This window comes from Rhipicephalus microplus, chromosome X, assembly GCF_043290135.1.
Source record: "Rhipicephalus microplus isolate Deutch F79 chromosome X, USDA_Rmic, whole genome shotgun sequence".
NCBI classification, from domain to species: Eukaryota; Metazoa; Arthropoda; class Arachnida; order Ixodida; family Ixodidae; genus Rhipicephalus; species Rhipicephalus microplus.
Genome location: NC_134710.1, coordinates 324,475,707 through 324,491,003, shown reverse-complemented (window position 1 = coordinate 324,491,003; position 15,297 = coordinate 324,475,707). Strand labels below are relative to the sequence as shown.

The 15,297-nt window shown below is 43.9% G+C and overlaps 1 protein-coding gene across 4 annotated transcripts in view; it reads left to right on the top strand.

The window, feature by feature from the left end:
* The window catches only part of Zasp52 (Z band alternatively spliced PDZ-motif protein 52), a 100,960-nt gene that overhangs the window by 47,691 nt on the left and 37,972 nt on the right, over positions 1–15,297 (top strand). For 3 of the 4 annotated variants that reach the window (XM_037413667.2, XM_037413670.2, XM_037413668.2), the window contains exons 2-5: positions 6,720–6,871; positions 10,643–10,763; positions 12,539–12,708; positions 13,793–14,001. In XM_037413667.2, coding sequence (XP_037269564.2) covers positions 6,720–6,871; positions 10,643–10,763; positions 12,539–12,708; positions 13,793–14,001 — 652 coding nt within the window. The remainder of the gene's footprint in view (positions 1–6,719; positions 6,872–10,642; positions 10,764–12,538; positions 12,709–13,792; positions 14,002–15,297) is intronic. The other variant, XM_037413669.2, reaches the window with a different exon arrangement.

The following is a 15,297-nucleotide window of genomic DNA, read 5'->3' as shown; positions in this document are numbered from 1 at the left end:
TTCATGTTCTTATTCTTTTCTGTTGCTCTAATTATTGGCAGCTTTTGGACGTCATTATCACGCTGTTAACCATCTTCCCGAAGAGCGCAGTTCTCAAACTACGGCGGCTTTTTCCGGATGACGCGCAAAATTACTAAAGCCCGCATCACCTTTGCAGCTTCCACCCCCGTCTCAGTTTATGTACGCTCCTGGCAGTATATAAAAAGAAGCCCGTGGCGTGTCAGTGGGGCGCGCCCCGTCCGACGTTTAGAAGACGTTCCTAGCGATTGTAGCCTGCTCTCTCTCTCACCACCATCGCTTCGTGCGAGCTGAAGGCACGCACGCGCCTATTGAGTTTATATCTTCTTTTTGCCCGCCGGTCGCACGCGGCATTCCACACGTGCGACCACCGGTCTTTCAGCGGCTCGTGTGCTCGCTCAAGGGGTGGTGCTCGTTTCGGAAATTCCGCGCCGGTGATGCCAGCCGCTCTACATGCCGTTCGCCTCCTGTCGGCACAGTTGATATCGGTCAAGTGCGCACTGCCTTTTTATTTTTTTTTCTCCGTCGGCAGAAGAACGGTGTGCCGTAATTGATACTGGGCGCCTTTTCTCGAGTGCGCCATATGGCACTTAACACTGTGAGCGTTCTGGGTGACGACGGCGAAATAGATATGGTAGTGCCCCGAGAGAAACGAAGCACTAGACGGCGCCGAGGCGTTAACGGCACTTCGTTGCCGCGAAAATGCGTCGCTCACTGTGCATTCTCTTTTTCGAGCGTTCGTCCAATATCTGCTGCAGTAAAAGCACTGAAGAGCACGTTATAGAGCTCTCGAGCATTGGTTCTATCATTCTCATCACCCTCTCTGCAGACGACCAGACTTCGGCAACGGTGTGCACGGCCCGCAAGACGACGAGCATGCGGGAACGCTAGATCGCGCCGTACACTAACTGCTGGCCAGATAGCCTTTCGAAGCTCAGCGCATGGAATGATAGCGGCCTGCTGATGGTTAGAGAATGTTCGAGACAGCTCAAAGATAAGAGTGCGCGCGTTTATGAGTGCTTTCTGAGCGCGTGTGCGCGTATGAGTAAAAGGAAACCTATTTGCGTGCAGGAAATGACGTGTAGGTTCACAAAGAAGCTTCCAGAATTTGCTGACGTGGTTTCATAGTTTTAGCTGAGCTGCTAGCTTATATTCTGGTAAAGCCTGTTTCTGGCTCCACACTTAGGCAACTTGAAAATATGCTTGCGGGGTGACGTAGCAATGCAAAGAATCTACTGGGGAAGTGCTATTTAATTCTCGGAATTCACGTACCAGACAGGAGGAGGGGAATGATGTGAATAGTAGGCATGTAGGGTAATCTGGACTGAGATCGCTTGATTTACGTGCCAAAGTGAAAGCTTAATTATGAACTGAGCTATAGCTGCCGACCGCGAATCAATTTTGACAACCTGAAGTTTTTAAAAGTGCACCTAAGTCTAAGTGCTCGGGCGTTCTCGAATATTGCCTTCAATAAAATCTAGCTACCATCGCCGGAAAATGAAATTTCGCGTTTCACAGTGCAGTACCAAAGCTTTCTTTTTTATTTGCTACCATAACGACTTTACGTTTTCCTAGAATAATGCATCGCTTAGATAACCAACGAAGATCCTGACCACATTTCAAGTACAATACTTCACTCAGTGGCCCGTTGTCAGTTATTGCTAAGAAAGTAAACAAGTTTTTGTCGCTTTAGTACGTTCTGAGAGTAAACTAAGGACTCGTAGACTGCCCGTCTTTTGAGGCAGATTTTACTGACGACTGTTCGCAGAGTCACGAGTGTGGCTGTAGCACTGCAGACTTCTCAGTATTTCATGACAGTAATGTTCATTCGCCTAGTCTGAAAGGCACATGTTGTCACTGCAATCAGCCTTGATACTATATAAAGGTAAGTTTTTCGATCACATCGGTTTTCGTACTTTTCGTAGTGCTGTCGTCGCAGCAAGAGACTCACGCTGTACTAACCAAGGTGAGCCGGGGAGGATACACAATCATGTTCTAGCTAGTGAACGTAAGTTGTAAGATAATCAATATCTAAATTACACGGATCAAGTTTTTGTTATTTTGTTTTCTGCCACATATGACACAACATAACTCAGTCTCGAATTAGACTCCCTCTTTCATTCTCTCCGGTTTCGTGCTGTCAGAAGCAGTACCACTACATTGAGTTTGTATACGGCAATATAATACATTGAATCTGTATACGCAAATATAATAGCCATTGCTTCCCGAACCTATTACTTGTCTTCTGCAGGACAAGGGTCTCTGGCCCGTGATTTCTTACTTACCTTATCTTGTGCCGGCTGATTTTGCTGTTGGCGTATTTTAGGGACCATAGTATGCGCCACACACACTACTACACGTCGTGGTAGACTAGTTGCTAACCTGCTCGACTGCTGACCTAAAGGTGGCGGGTTCGATCCTGGCCGGGGCGGCTGCATTTTCGAAGGAGGTGAAAATGCTTGAAGCTCGTGTACTGAGATTTAGGTGTACGTTAAAGAACCCCAGTTGGTCGAATGTTCTCATCATCTCTCATAACCATATCGTGGTTTGAGGATGTTGCACCTAATAATTGTTATGTATATACTATGGCCATTACCAGACACCTGGAGTAGCCAGGCAACCAACTAGACTAAAATTTCTGGGGTTATCAATAAAATAATGCTATCTATCTATCTATCTATCTATCTATCTATCTATCTATCTATCTATCTATCTATCTATCTATCTATCTATCTATCTATCTATCTATCTATCTATCTATCTATCTATCTATCTATCTATCTATCTATCTATCTATCTATCCATCTATCTACCTACCTACCTACCTACCTACCTACCTACCTACCTACCTACCTACCTACCTACCTACCTACCTACCCACCTACCTACCTACCTACCTACCTACCTACCTACCTACCTACTTACCTACCTACCTACCTGATACCGGCAAACTTCTTTATATTGTCACTGACTGAGAAGCTTACTTAGAATGATGACGACGATATGCTGAGCGAACGCACTTTACAGCAGCAGCGTACTTGCTCGGAAATATATTCTGCTCATTTACTTTCTTTCCCGTAACGCTATCGTCCCCTGATATCTAAATCGCTAGCGTCCTAGGCTTCATTTTCCATCCTTTGTTGTTCATTTGGTTACGCTGACTAACCACCGGCCATCCGTCTGTTTTATTGCGCTTCGCCGATGTCACTGCATTTCTGAGTAACTCAGGGGAAGAATTTCAACTCGTGATTACTGAATTAGACAAGGAGACCAGAAAGGTAGGTCTTAAAATCAATATGCAGAAAATAAAGGTAATGTACAACAATCTAGGAAGAGAACAGCGCTTCGAGAGAGGTGGCAGTGCACTTTAAGGGGTAAAAGAGTATATCTACTTAGAACAGGTAGTAACCGCGTAGGCGAACCACGAGAATGAAGTAGTTGGAGAATAAGAATGGGGTGGAGCACGTTCGGCAAGCATTCTCAAATCATGACTGGCAGATTTCCACTATCCCTCAAGAGGAAGGTATATAACAGCTGCATCTTGCCGGCACTTGCGTATACGGAGCAGAAACCGGGAGGTATATAAAAAGGGCTCAGTTTAAATAGAGGACGACGCAGCGAGCGATAGAAAGAAAAATGATAGGTATAACATTAAAAGGCTAGAATAGAGCAGAGTGGATCAGGGAACAAACCGGGGGGAAGGATGTCATAGTTGAAATCAAGAAAAACAAATGGACATTGGTCAGACAGGTAGCGCGTAGGCCGGATAACCACTGGTGTTTAAGAGTAACTAACGGGATTCTTTGAAAAGGCAAGCGGGTCAAGGGGAGACAGAAGGTTAGGTGGGTAGATGAGATGCGCAAGTTTGCTGGTTTAAAATGGCAGCAGCAAGCACAGGACCGAATTGACAGGCGGAACATGGAAGAGGTCTTTGTCCTGCAGTGGACATAGTCAGGCTTATGACGATGGCTGCACTGATGACTGCAAATGGAGTGCAGCTTTTTTTTTCCCCCCATAATCTGAGTTTGTGACTGAATGAGCACGGCGAAGCATAAAAGGGAAGTATAAGCAAACGGGCCGAAGCGAAACATATTAAAATAGAAAAGGAAGAAGTTACAGACCAACGTCATAATCTGGGTAATTTTAGGTGGAGATACTCACCGTTACTCTTCACAAGGTTAACAGATCTCTGAAGATTCGAAGTGTTTCAGCAAGTGTGTTAGAATGAAAACCCTGTCCCGATGTTTTGCTATCTATTTTTTTCATTTAAAGGCTGTCACAGTAGATGCTGCATGTACTGCCAGAGAAAAGGAAAACACAATAACCAAATTATGAAGTTCACCTCGGTGGAGTAGTGGATACGGTGCTCGGCTGCTGACCCGAAGGTATCGGGCTCTATCCCGGCTGTGGCGGTCGCATTTTGATGGAGGCAAAATGGTGGAGACCCGTGCACTGCGCGATCTCCGTGCACGTTAAAGAACACCAGATGATTGAAATTGCCGCAGCCCCGCCGTGGTGGTCTAGTGGCCAAGGTACTCAGCTGCTAACCTGCAGGTCGCGGGATCGAATCCCGGCTGCGGCGGCTGCATTTCCGATGGAGGCGGAAATGCTGTAGGCCCGTGTGCTCAGATTTGGGTGCACGTTAAAGAACCCCAGGTGGTCGAAATTTCCGGAGAACTCCACTACGGCGTCTCTTATGGTGATCTCGTGGTTAGGGAACGTCGAACACTAGATAATAATATCACCCGAATTATCGATGCCAAAGGGACAAAAAAGCCCCAAACACTACAGGTGGTGCGTCACGTGCTAATTTTTCTTGTTTTTTTTTTCGCTTGAGTTTTGTCGTTCGCGAGGTGCTTGTGAACAGGGGTGGCAAGATCATGTTTACAACCCGCGGAGAGTAGTTGTAGCAAAGTAAAAAAAAAAATGGGCAGATACAGTGGGAATTGATGATATGCGAAGTACGAATGAGGAAGGTTGCTATGTCACTTTAAAATCAGCGCAACGTTACGAGGCGGGCGTATATTATGCCGTACATCACTTCAATGTCATGATTAATATGTTTGCGTCTGAAATTTGTGTTTGCTCTTCATTTACGTCAGGTAATACCAAGTTTGGTATATGTGAAGCTAGCGAAACGGCCACGAGCGCATCATGAGCGTGGTGTGTAGTCATGCTCTTGCATGACTCGCATGTCATGATTATCATGTTTGCACCAGTCATATAACTTCGTCGTCCATTCACGTCACCTAACACCGAATTTTATACAGGGTGTCCTACATACCTTGAGCCAAGAATTTGAAAATGAAAGACACTTCAATGACGAATTGAACCAAACGCGTACTACTCACACTAGCCTGTACGTACTCAGGTTATTTTTTATTTCTCCCCATACTAATAATTAATAATTTTTGATTACCTAATTTTTATTTAAGAGCTTGAAACCAATAATATGAACACTGAGATGTAGAGCACTTTCAGAAACCACCAACTAAATTGTTTCTGCGCGATACGTCTAGCGCTGTTATTTCTTCCGCGTTGTAAAGAAAGCTTACATCAGCGCTCGCGGTCCGTCACACCGCCTCTTTACACATTTCGCCGGCTTTCTTTATAACGTGAAAAAATTAACAGCGCGAGACGCATAGTATAGGAAACAATTTAGTCGGTGGTTTCTGAAAGTGCTCTACATCTCAGTGTTCATATTTGAGGTTTGCAGCCTATAATTAAAAAGTAGGTAATTGAGAATTAATAAATAAATATTATGGGAAGAAATAACAATAGCTTGAGTACCTAAAGGCTAGTGAGAGTTGTATGCGTTTGGTTCAATTCGCCTCCTAAGTGCCTTTCACTTTCAAATTCCTGGCTCAAGTTATGTGAGACACCCTGTATACGCGAAGCTAGCGAAACGGCCGCAAGTGCACAATGAGCGTAACATGTAGTCATGTCTCACATGACGCGAATGTCTTGATTATCATGATTAAACATGTCATTTACCTTCGTCGTCTATTCGCGTCTCGTAATACCAAATTTGGTATATGTGAAGCTAACGAATTGGCTACGAGAGCATCATGAGCGTGGCGTATAGTCATAACTTATGTGACATGCATGTCATGATTTCCACGTTAGGGCCTCCCACTTACTTCGCCATGTAGTCATGTCATACCATACAAGTTTTGGAACATGTCACGTGAACGAAACTACTGAAAGAACAGCAAGACCATGACATGTAAATTATGACATTCATGACATAAACAGTGAATTTCATGGTGTGACAAGTCCCTTTTGCTCGTCATAGAGTCAAGTCGTTCTATACTACTTTTGGCATAGATCCGATTATCGAAATGACCAGGAGAGCTAAATGTTGTAGGTGGATAGATAGACAGACATCTACGATCAAAGACGCCGAAGTCCGCTAAGAAATGCTTCGCGTTTGAAAACGTCAATGTTTGACCCGTCCTGCTTTTATTCTCCATGAAACATTCGGCGGAAAGGATTGTGCGCATGATAAGTTCATATTTATGAAATTAGAGCTGCAGCACTTGCGAGCATTGCCTTGGCTACTTTTATGACACGACGCGAAGCTGCTCTTATTCTATGGCTTCTATCAGTGATCATAAGGCTTACTATTAGAAGGCGGTCTGTAGCGTGCTCTATACGGGTCGTGTAGGTACTGACCATCCCGGCGTCTTGTCGCCTCGCAGGTGAACCCCGGCAGCCTGGCTGAGAAGGGTGGCCTGCAGACGGGCGATGCCCTGCTCAGCATCCAGGGCAAGTCGACCGACCAGATGCGTCACAAGGAAGCACAGGACGCCATTGTTCGTGCCGGGAATTACCTGGAGCTCCAGATTCAGAGGTGAGGGTGAGACTCGGCTTTTCTTTGTGTCTCAGTCTCAGCCACCTCATCCTGATCATCGTCGCTTGGCCGTATAGTGTTCTACTGATTGAAGCTTTGCATCGTGCAGTAATGCGAGTCGCATCTTTTTGCACTACCGTCAGCTGAACATCCTGCTTGTCACGGTATATGTTGTTACCCCGCGATACGTCACTCTTGACATCTGCGTTATAGCAACTTACTCCATCCCGGCTGCGGCGGCGGCATTTCCGATGGAGGCGGAAATGTTGTAGGCCCGTGTGCTCAGATTTGGGTGCACGTTAAAGGACCCCAGGTGGTCAAAATTTCCGGAGCCCTCCACTACGGCGTCTCTCATAATCTTATGGTAATTTTGGGACGTTAAACCCCACAAATCAATCAATAAAATTACTCACCGTGACTATGTTCTCTAAATACAGTCCTTCCTGCGGGCGTCCTGTCATCACACCGTCCCATGAAGTGAGGACAACAGAAAAAAAAAAGTGAAATTTACCCGCCTATAAAATGTCATATGTTTTTCTAAAAGGGTTCTCGCTTTTAGGTGGGCTATTGTACTCGGTAACCTAAGCTTTGGTGAAAATGATAGGAGCTGAAAAAAATTTCGGTACACGCCGCCAGCGCAGAAACTTTTTAGGCATATATCTGCTCAGCCGTTCTTTTCTTTTTAACCGGCAACAAATTCTGTTAGTTTTTTTATACAGTTCCGTTTCCGCTCATGATAGTTGTAACTTAGCTTGCAGAAAACCATGCATAGCGTTGCTGTGTGATACGAGAAACAATGAAGGAATCGAAAAAATAACGCTGAAGCCCCGCCGCGGTGGTCTAGTGGCTAAGGCACTCGGCTGCTGAGCCGCAGGTTGAAATCCAGGCTGCGACGGCTGCATTTCCGATGGAGGCGGAAATGTTGTAGGCCGGTGTGTTCAGATTTGGGTGCACGTTAAAGAACCCCAGGTGGTCGAAATTTTCAGGGACCTCCACTACGGCGTCTCTCATAATCATATGGTGGTTTCAGGACGTTAAAACAATGAATCAATCAAAAAACCACAGAAGCAGGTACATATAGTCCAGATGCATGAGTGGTTGTAGCGACACGCCCTTCCTCTTCGTCAGCCGTGCAATAATGAACAATTACAAAATTCCACGCTGACCGAAAGAAGAACTGAAATTTAATGAGGAAGTGAAAAATAAACAAACAAACGAAATGAATAAAGGCTGACCAAAATGGCAAGGCTTAAAAAACTAAAAGAAGTACGTTTCGGTGTTGGTGTACCAAAGCTGGGACGTAGTTTTGTAGTATTTTGAAAATTTTCATTTTGGTCGGCGTTCATTCATTTTTTTTTTCATCATGCCTCCTCCCAGCCAGGTGAGTCATCGTCAAACTATCTACCTCATTAATTCAACGACGTTCCGGCTTTCCACACAGGAGCTTGCTCAGAATAATAGACATTAAGTTCTGTTAATATAAAACAGATTATTTTATTGTGTACAGAGATTCAAATACCGCGAGCTGAAAGGTCACATAATTTTTAGTTATTCATTTGGTCGGTATAGTTTGGTCGGTATGGGGTCTTGGCGGCCGGACGACTGGCAGTCAAGCTCCCTTGCTTCCCATACCTAGCTCCCTGGGTGTGTTCATGCGCGCGTGCGAGTGTGTCTGTATGTGTGCGCGTGTGTTGTTGTGTGCGCGATATTGCTTGCTTAAAGCATACATGTGCGTTTACGGAGATGAATGAATGCGCTCAGCCGAGGTGGGCTATTAGTTATCGCACTCGTCTGCTGAGATGAAGGTCACGGGATCAAATCCCGGCGACGGCGGCTGCATTTTCGGTAAACGTTAAAATGTTTGAGGTCCGTGTACTTTGACTTAGGTGAATATTAAAGAACCCGCACAGGTCGAAATTTCGTAAGCCTTCCACTACGGCATTTCTCATTAGCATATCACAGTTTTCGGACGTTAAATCCTAGATATTATACTGTGGATATAATTATCTGTAGTGTTCTTCATTGAAAACATAATTGCGCACCTGTGAAACGTCCACTCAGCACAGACCGAATCACTGTTCACGGAATAGCGAAGTGCTTGCTCGCGCGTTCTCTAAAAACACACAGCGCAGCTCTCGCAAAATTACCTGCAGTCTTCGCACGAGACACGACTAAGCAGATAAGCCCTACAGATAATCTTAACTCTGTGAGGAAGTATGAACAGTGGTTGACAGTACAAACGATTGTGTCATTCCTTCTACAGCCGAGTTAAAATACACGGAATTTCGTGGATCGCCTCGAGAGCTATAGCTGGTATTGCAAGATTACGACGCACACAGGGCAGAGTGAACTGGGCCTCGTTTCTCCTTCACTCCCTCTCCGTCTGTATGCACTGTACTCTTCCTAAGAACTAATCGCGCTCTGCGCGAAGATTTTGTTTGGCTTCGTCGTTTCAGGCGTTGCACTGCAACAAAAGTGAAAAGAGAAAGAGACAGCACAGAGACACAAACACAACGTCGCTTCCTCGCGCACACAAGCACCGGTGCATACATACATACATACATACATACATACATTTATACATACATACATACATACATACATACATACATACATACATACATACATACATACATACATACATACATACATACATACATACATACATACATACATACATACATACATACATACATACATACATACATACATACATACATGCCATGCACGTGCGCACAGTAAAGGAAATGTCTCTGAGACGAACCATAAAAAGGCGCGTCGTGCCTCCCCCGAGGATGTGAGAAATAACCATGTGACGACAGAAGGAGACGCTGTGGCGGGTGTCTGGTATATTTCGGCTGCTGTCTAGCACATCTGGATTGCCTCTGCCATGTATGTTGCTTGTTCTCTGGTTGTAAGAAAAGTAATAGGCGGCCACCTTTAGGTCTCTCAAGAAGAAATGAAGGAGGATGGTGTGGAAGGAAATGGTTCACTAACGATTCTGAGGATGGCATCATATGGGCTTATGGATCGGGGTGCCATACGTCAGCCTGAAGAAGAGAAAATATCGTGTTACTCTTTGCTTATTTATCTCCCTCTGTGTGAGCAGCGCCTTTCCTACTATTTGGCCATAGAGCGCACAATGCGCCTCTCGTGTATGCCGTTCTGTGCGCGGCTGTGCGCTGAGATGTCCATCGATGATCTCTGATAAAAAAAATTTGTCTCTGTTTCAGCTTATAAAACATTCGTCTGCTTACAATGTGCATACACAGTGTAGAATTAGACACTTGCGTGCAGAAACTCTCACCTTCAGACTGTTAGTACGCTATAAACTATATGGCATTACCTTTCAGTCATGGTTTAACTCTGGGGCTTTCGGTGTGTTTCCGGAGAATCTTTTGTTCTCTAACTTCCCAAAATTCGAGTGCTCTCCGTGTTGTGAAACCACCGTCTGCGGCACCCACACACTCTACAGCGCTCCACGCGGTAGGCGCTGGCATTTATTCAACCTGTGGTGCTACCTACAACGCAGCGAACCACACACTAGCCAGTATATTCTATGCACTATAACGGAACCGATGCAAAACGTTACAGTGAATTCACTGCTACTGACTAACTATCACTCAGATTGGCAAACACAGGCAGTGGTAGACGAGAAACCTAACACTTTGCTACATTAGTCTTTGCTGACCAGGAACGCAACATTTTTATCCCGTCACCAGTGATGTGATTACATTGACACGAAGCTGAAGCAAAATGTGGCGCTTGCAGGGGCGCCAGCATGACGTGGAAGCCGAAGGTGACTCCAGTAGGGTCGCTGCCGAAGCCCAGTCCGATGAGCAATGGAGGACCGGCCCCGGTTACGAAGACGTCGCTGGCTGCGAACAAACAGGTGAGGGAATTGCGGAGGGTATCGTAGAGACATGAGTCTACCCGCTTTACCACTACTTAACAAGCTTTCTACATTGCCACGGTGTTTCATATTGTGCGAATAGCACGCGTGGGTTTCTTATGACGTAGCACGTCTGGCCCACGGAGAAAAAAGAACGCTGGTGAGCTTGTGATTATTACGGAGCACATACATGGCGTTTGGGTGATGTTAGGTTGCAATTATACGAGAAAGCCTAAACGAGGGAGTTTTTTTTAATGAATGCGCAGAAATCATAGCTTTGATCAGCAACTTGTGTACCAAACTAGAGCAGGTTTCCTTTATTCAGAAGAGTTTAAAGTCTAGACACTGTATGAAGCTTTTTTTTTTCATTTAAACCATGACAGTGTTTTGAAACACAATTAAATTGAAAGATTGAATTTCTGAAAAGTAGAACAGCAACACACCATTGTATGGAACCTAAAATGAACAACTCTTACTCAGCAATAATAAGAATAAAAATAGTATTAGTTTACAGTATCATGGTACTGTAAACTGAAAGTAATAATATCTCTATAGCGCGCAACTTTTCATCGTGATACATGACTTAACGGACGCAGTTTTATTGATTGTGATATATAATTTTCGCACGGAGTTTCAGTTTTTCGTACTCTGTGTTTGCATGCGGTAGTTTTTAAATTCAACAAATTCAGAAATTTGAGTGAAATGATATACGCTTCTTGAAAAAGTTCTGGTTCCACAAGTCCGTAGTACTTAACTTTCTTCCTGAAGTGCAGCACAACGCATTCAGTTTTGTTTTGTGTGTTGTTTCACTGAATCTTTTATACATGTTGCCTGTTATGAGTAAGCGTCACTGGAGCTAATAATAATAATAGTATTAGTAATATTAATAATAATCACAATAATAATTCTTATAATAAGTCTAGAGTCCACGTTACTATAAATCCTGCAAAACAATCCAATAAAGTTACCACCAACCAATACGCCTTCCTGTGCACTGCTGCCGAAATCAACGAGAAGCCGGACTTCGAAGTTCACAAATAAAAGAACTATGGTGGGAGTTGCTTTGCACACGCAGAAAGATGATCAGGCTAAAACTTTCGTTCAATATTTACAGAGGTAACACGGGAATTGACTCCAAAATAAATGTAAAACAGCCTCATTATCATTCTAGGAGACGTGACGATTCAAGAAAACTAAGGCCCTACCAATGTCGTATTAACGTTTTTAAGTTCTTAATTCTTTCCTAGAACAATTGAACAATGGAATCTGCTTCCTGATGATATAGTATGTGCAAAAAAACTTTTTTTCTGCGATTGACAACTACCTATGAATTAAGTAGCTAAAATTGACTGTCTTGCGCACTTTTTATTATTATTATTATTACTGTTATGTCTCTATGTACCAACATACCATTTTGATCATGAAGACTTGTTGCATTTTATTATCTTATTATGTGTAATTGAGTCCCTTAGATAATGCCCAACTCAGGCGCTGTAGGCAGATGTAACAAGTAAAAAAAATAAAAAAATAAATAACGAGGATTTGTAGGGATTTCAGTGACAAGTCGTAAAGTTTGAGGCAGCGCTCTGGCAGCACATAGTGTAAGGGTGGAACTCACACCTTCTGAATCAGGCGCTACGCGAATGTCTAAGATCTGCGTGTGACTAGGGGCTCCTTTTACACGCTCCCGCGGAATTCGCTGTGGTACACGACGGTGGGCCGTGTCCGGGTGCCGGGTCAAGTACAGCGGTGCTTTTGTTTTTCTCTTTTTACAGCCGTACAAACCAATAGGCTCGGGGCACAACACGGCAGCCAAGCCTTTCGGCGGCACGATGCAGGCCGTGGTGCACAACCAGTACAACTCTCCCATGCCCGTGTACTCCATGAACAACATCGCTGACACGCTGTCCGCACAGACGGAGGTCCTCACATCGGGAGCCGTCGGGTGAGTGCACACTGTCACATAGAGCGCCGCGTAAAGCCGGGTGGCACTGCAGTAGGTATAAGAGCAGCACGTAGTATAAACCGAAAAATGAAACATAAAGATTAAGGAACTTTAAGAAGAGAAGCCACACAGAATGGCACAAAATAAGAAAGGCTGAGTGCATTAAAACCACCCACTCGTTGTGCAATCCATATTGTACGACGCTTGGTGCTATTCTATATACGCTTCTGATCGTGGTACGCATATGTTAACGCAACTATTCACTCTATATGATCCCTGTACACGGCTATTGTTCGACGCGAATTCAAGGAGTGTATAGTTCGTTAGTAGAACATCTTACGCTGACCATCAGGGCTCTACTTAGGGCCATGATTTTCATTATTTACTTACATCATAATTTTTTTTCTGCACAACCAATGCCACAGACACTGGAAATTCTGCCTGTGAACCCTAACAACAGATATATATATATATATATATATATATATATATATATATATATATATATATATATATATATATATATATATATATATATATATATATATATATATATATATATATATAGTAATTAAGAAAAGTCAGGTGAAGGTGAAGATTTTATTGTGAACAGTAATACAGTTTGCTGTATGGAGTTAGCAAAAATACACAAGCCCATTATTGGATGAACATTTTGAGGATACCAGCATATTCCACCGATAAAAGGCTCTCACCAACAGCCTATAAGATGCCACTAATTGTTCCTTAGGTACTCAACGATGCTCCGCCAAATAAACAAAGAAGCGTAACGGCAGCTGCTAGGTTCATAGTGCATTGTACTCCTATTTTTGAATGACGTCGTTGAGAGTGCGAACAAGCATTGTCTCTCGAACGCAGCAGCTATAACATCAAATATCATTCCTCTCGATCACTGATCAATCACCCTCGCTAGTAGTAGTGCGTTAGTTAGCAACATTTGCAATGTCGCCCACCTTTTAAGGAGCGCAAACGCATAGAAAGGCCCGACATCAATAGATGTAGTTCATGTTGTTGTAAACCTTTGCGCATCTTTGGGTGACGGCCCGTCTTTCTCCTCTCAATGCAGCATTAACTTCATGAAGGGAGACAAACCTCTTAACAAGGACTCGGCCGTCTACCGCATGGTCCTGGAAGAAGACAAGCACCCAAAAGGTGATGAGAGCGACCTGATCAGTGTGTCTGAAACACGGACGCAATCGCGTGCCTTCCGAAAGCTGCTGGATGTGCTCGGCGATGAGGATGACTGCCTGCGCTCCCCCTCGCATGACGTCACAGGTTTGTGCGTGCCGCGCATGCATTCCCCTCCTCTCTTAACACGCTGCCCTGCATGCTTTGCCGCAGGGCGCCAACTCGGCAGTGTTTCTTATTCGTGGTGCTCTTGCGCGAGTAACTGCCACCGGCGAGTTTTCTTGCTGAAACGCTGGTAGCAGACGAGGAACGCTCACCTAAAAGCACGAGATCAACGGCCTCTTCTGACTTTTCGCACAAAGAAAGCAATCCGTGAATGAATGTAGATTCTAGGTTACGATCTGTGAAAACGTTCGAGCACCTGGCTTCACAAGTTCTGGGCTCTTAACGTGCAAAAACTACGATGTGATCGGCCAGTCAAGTTGAAACGTGAAAACAGAACGACGAATATAAGTTGACATTTTCGTATTTCCAGTACAGTTTGAGTCAGTCCTCAAGCTTGTTTTAGATTGCTTCAGGGAAGCGCCATTTTATGTGTACATCAAGGCACGTCACAAATCAGTGTCAAGCCGAGTGTTTGTTTAACAGCAATCAACTTGATCTGGCATGCCTTTTTAATACTAAAAACCAAATTAAATTGAGACACTGACTAGAACAGTTCTCTAACTTTCGTGATTCGGCATTATCAACCTGGTCCACCATTTCATTTACTATCTTATATTGTAACCAAACATTACAATTTTTAGTATTGGCAAGAAAATACAAGAGAAGGTAACCAAAATAACAGCAAATACTGCAACGGTTCTCGCCGAGCTTTGTTTTAGCGGGATAGTTTTACGTTGGTGAAACACATAATGGAAACCGAAGTAAAATGTAGAAACGAAACTTTAATGACATATGTTTGTGTCCAGAATGAAAGGCCCGAACTTTTCAGTCGACGGAAACAAAGAAACCTAGATGTAGAAAATGTGTTCCAAGCTTTAGCTTCAATGAAAAGTACAATAGCTAACTGGCAGTTAATAAATATTATACAGTAGGTAGTGCAACTTACGTCTACTAGATAGCCCCGCAAGATAGGCACGTCTAGCATTGTGTTTTTATGCATGCATCATTACCAGCAAACATCTGCCCTAGCAACCTTTTTCAACTTTCCCAAGAGCGGAGGCTGATAACTCGGCTTGAAAAACGCGCTGTCTGTGCAAGCTTCACACTTTGCGCATATATTTACAAAGCAAATGTATTTTACACGTGGTTTGAAGATAAAACATGCCCTCCTTAAACAATGTGTTATTAGACGACATTTCATGTTAACACGAGGAAGCATGTTTTTATTGCCCGCAGAATGCTGCTTTTCTAAAGTCTGAGTCGGAGTATACGTTATCC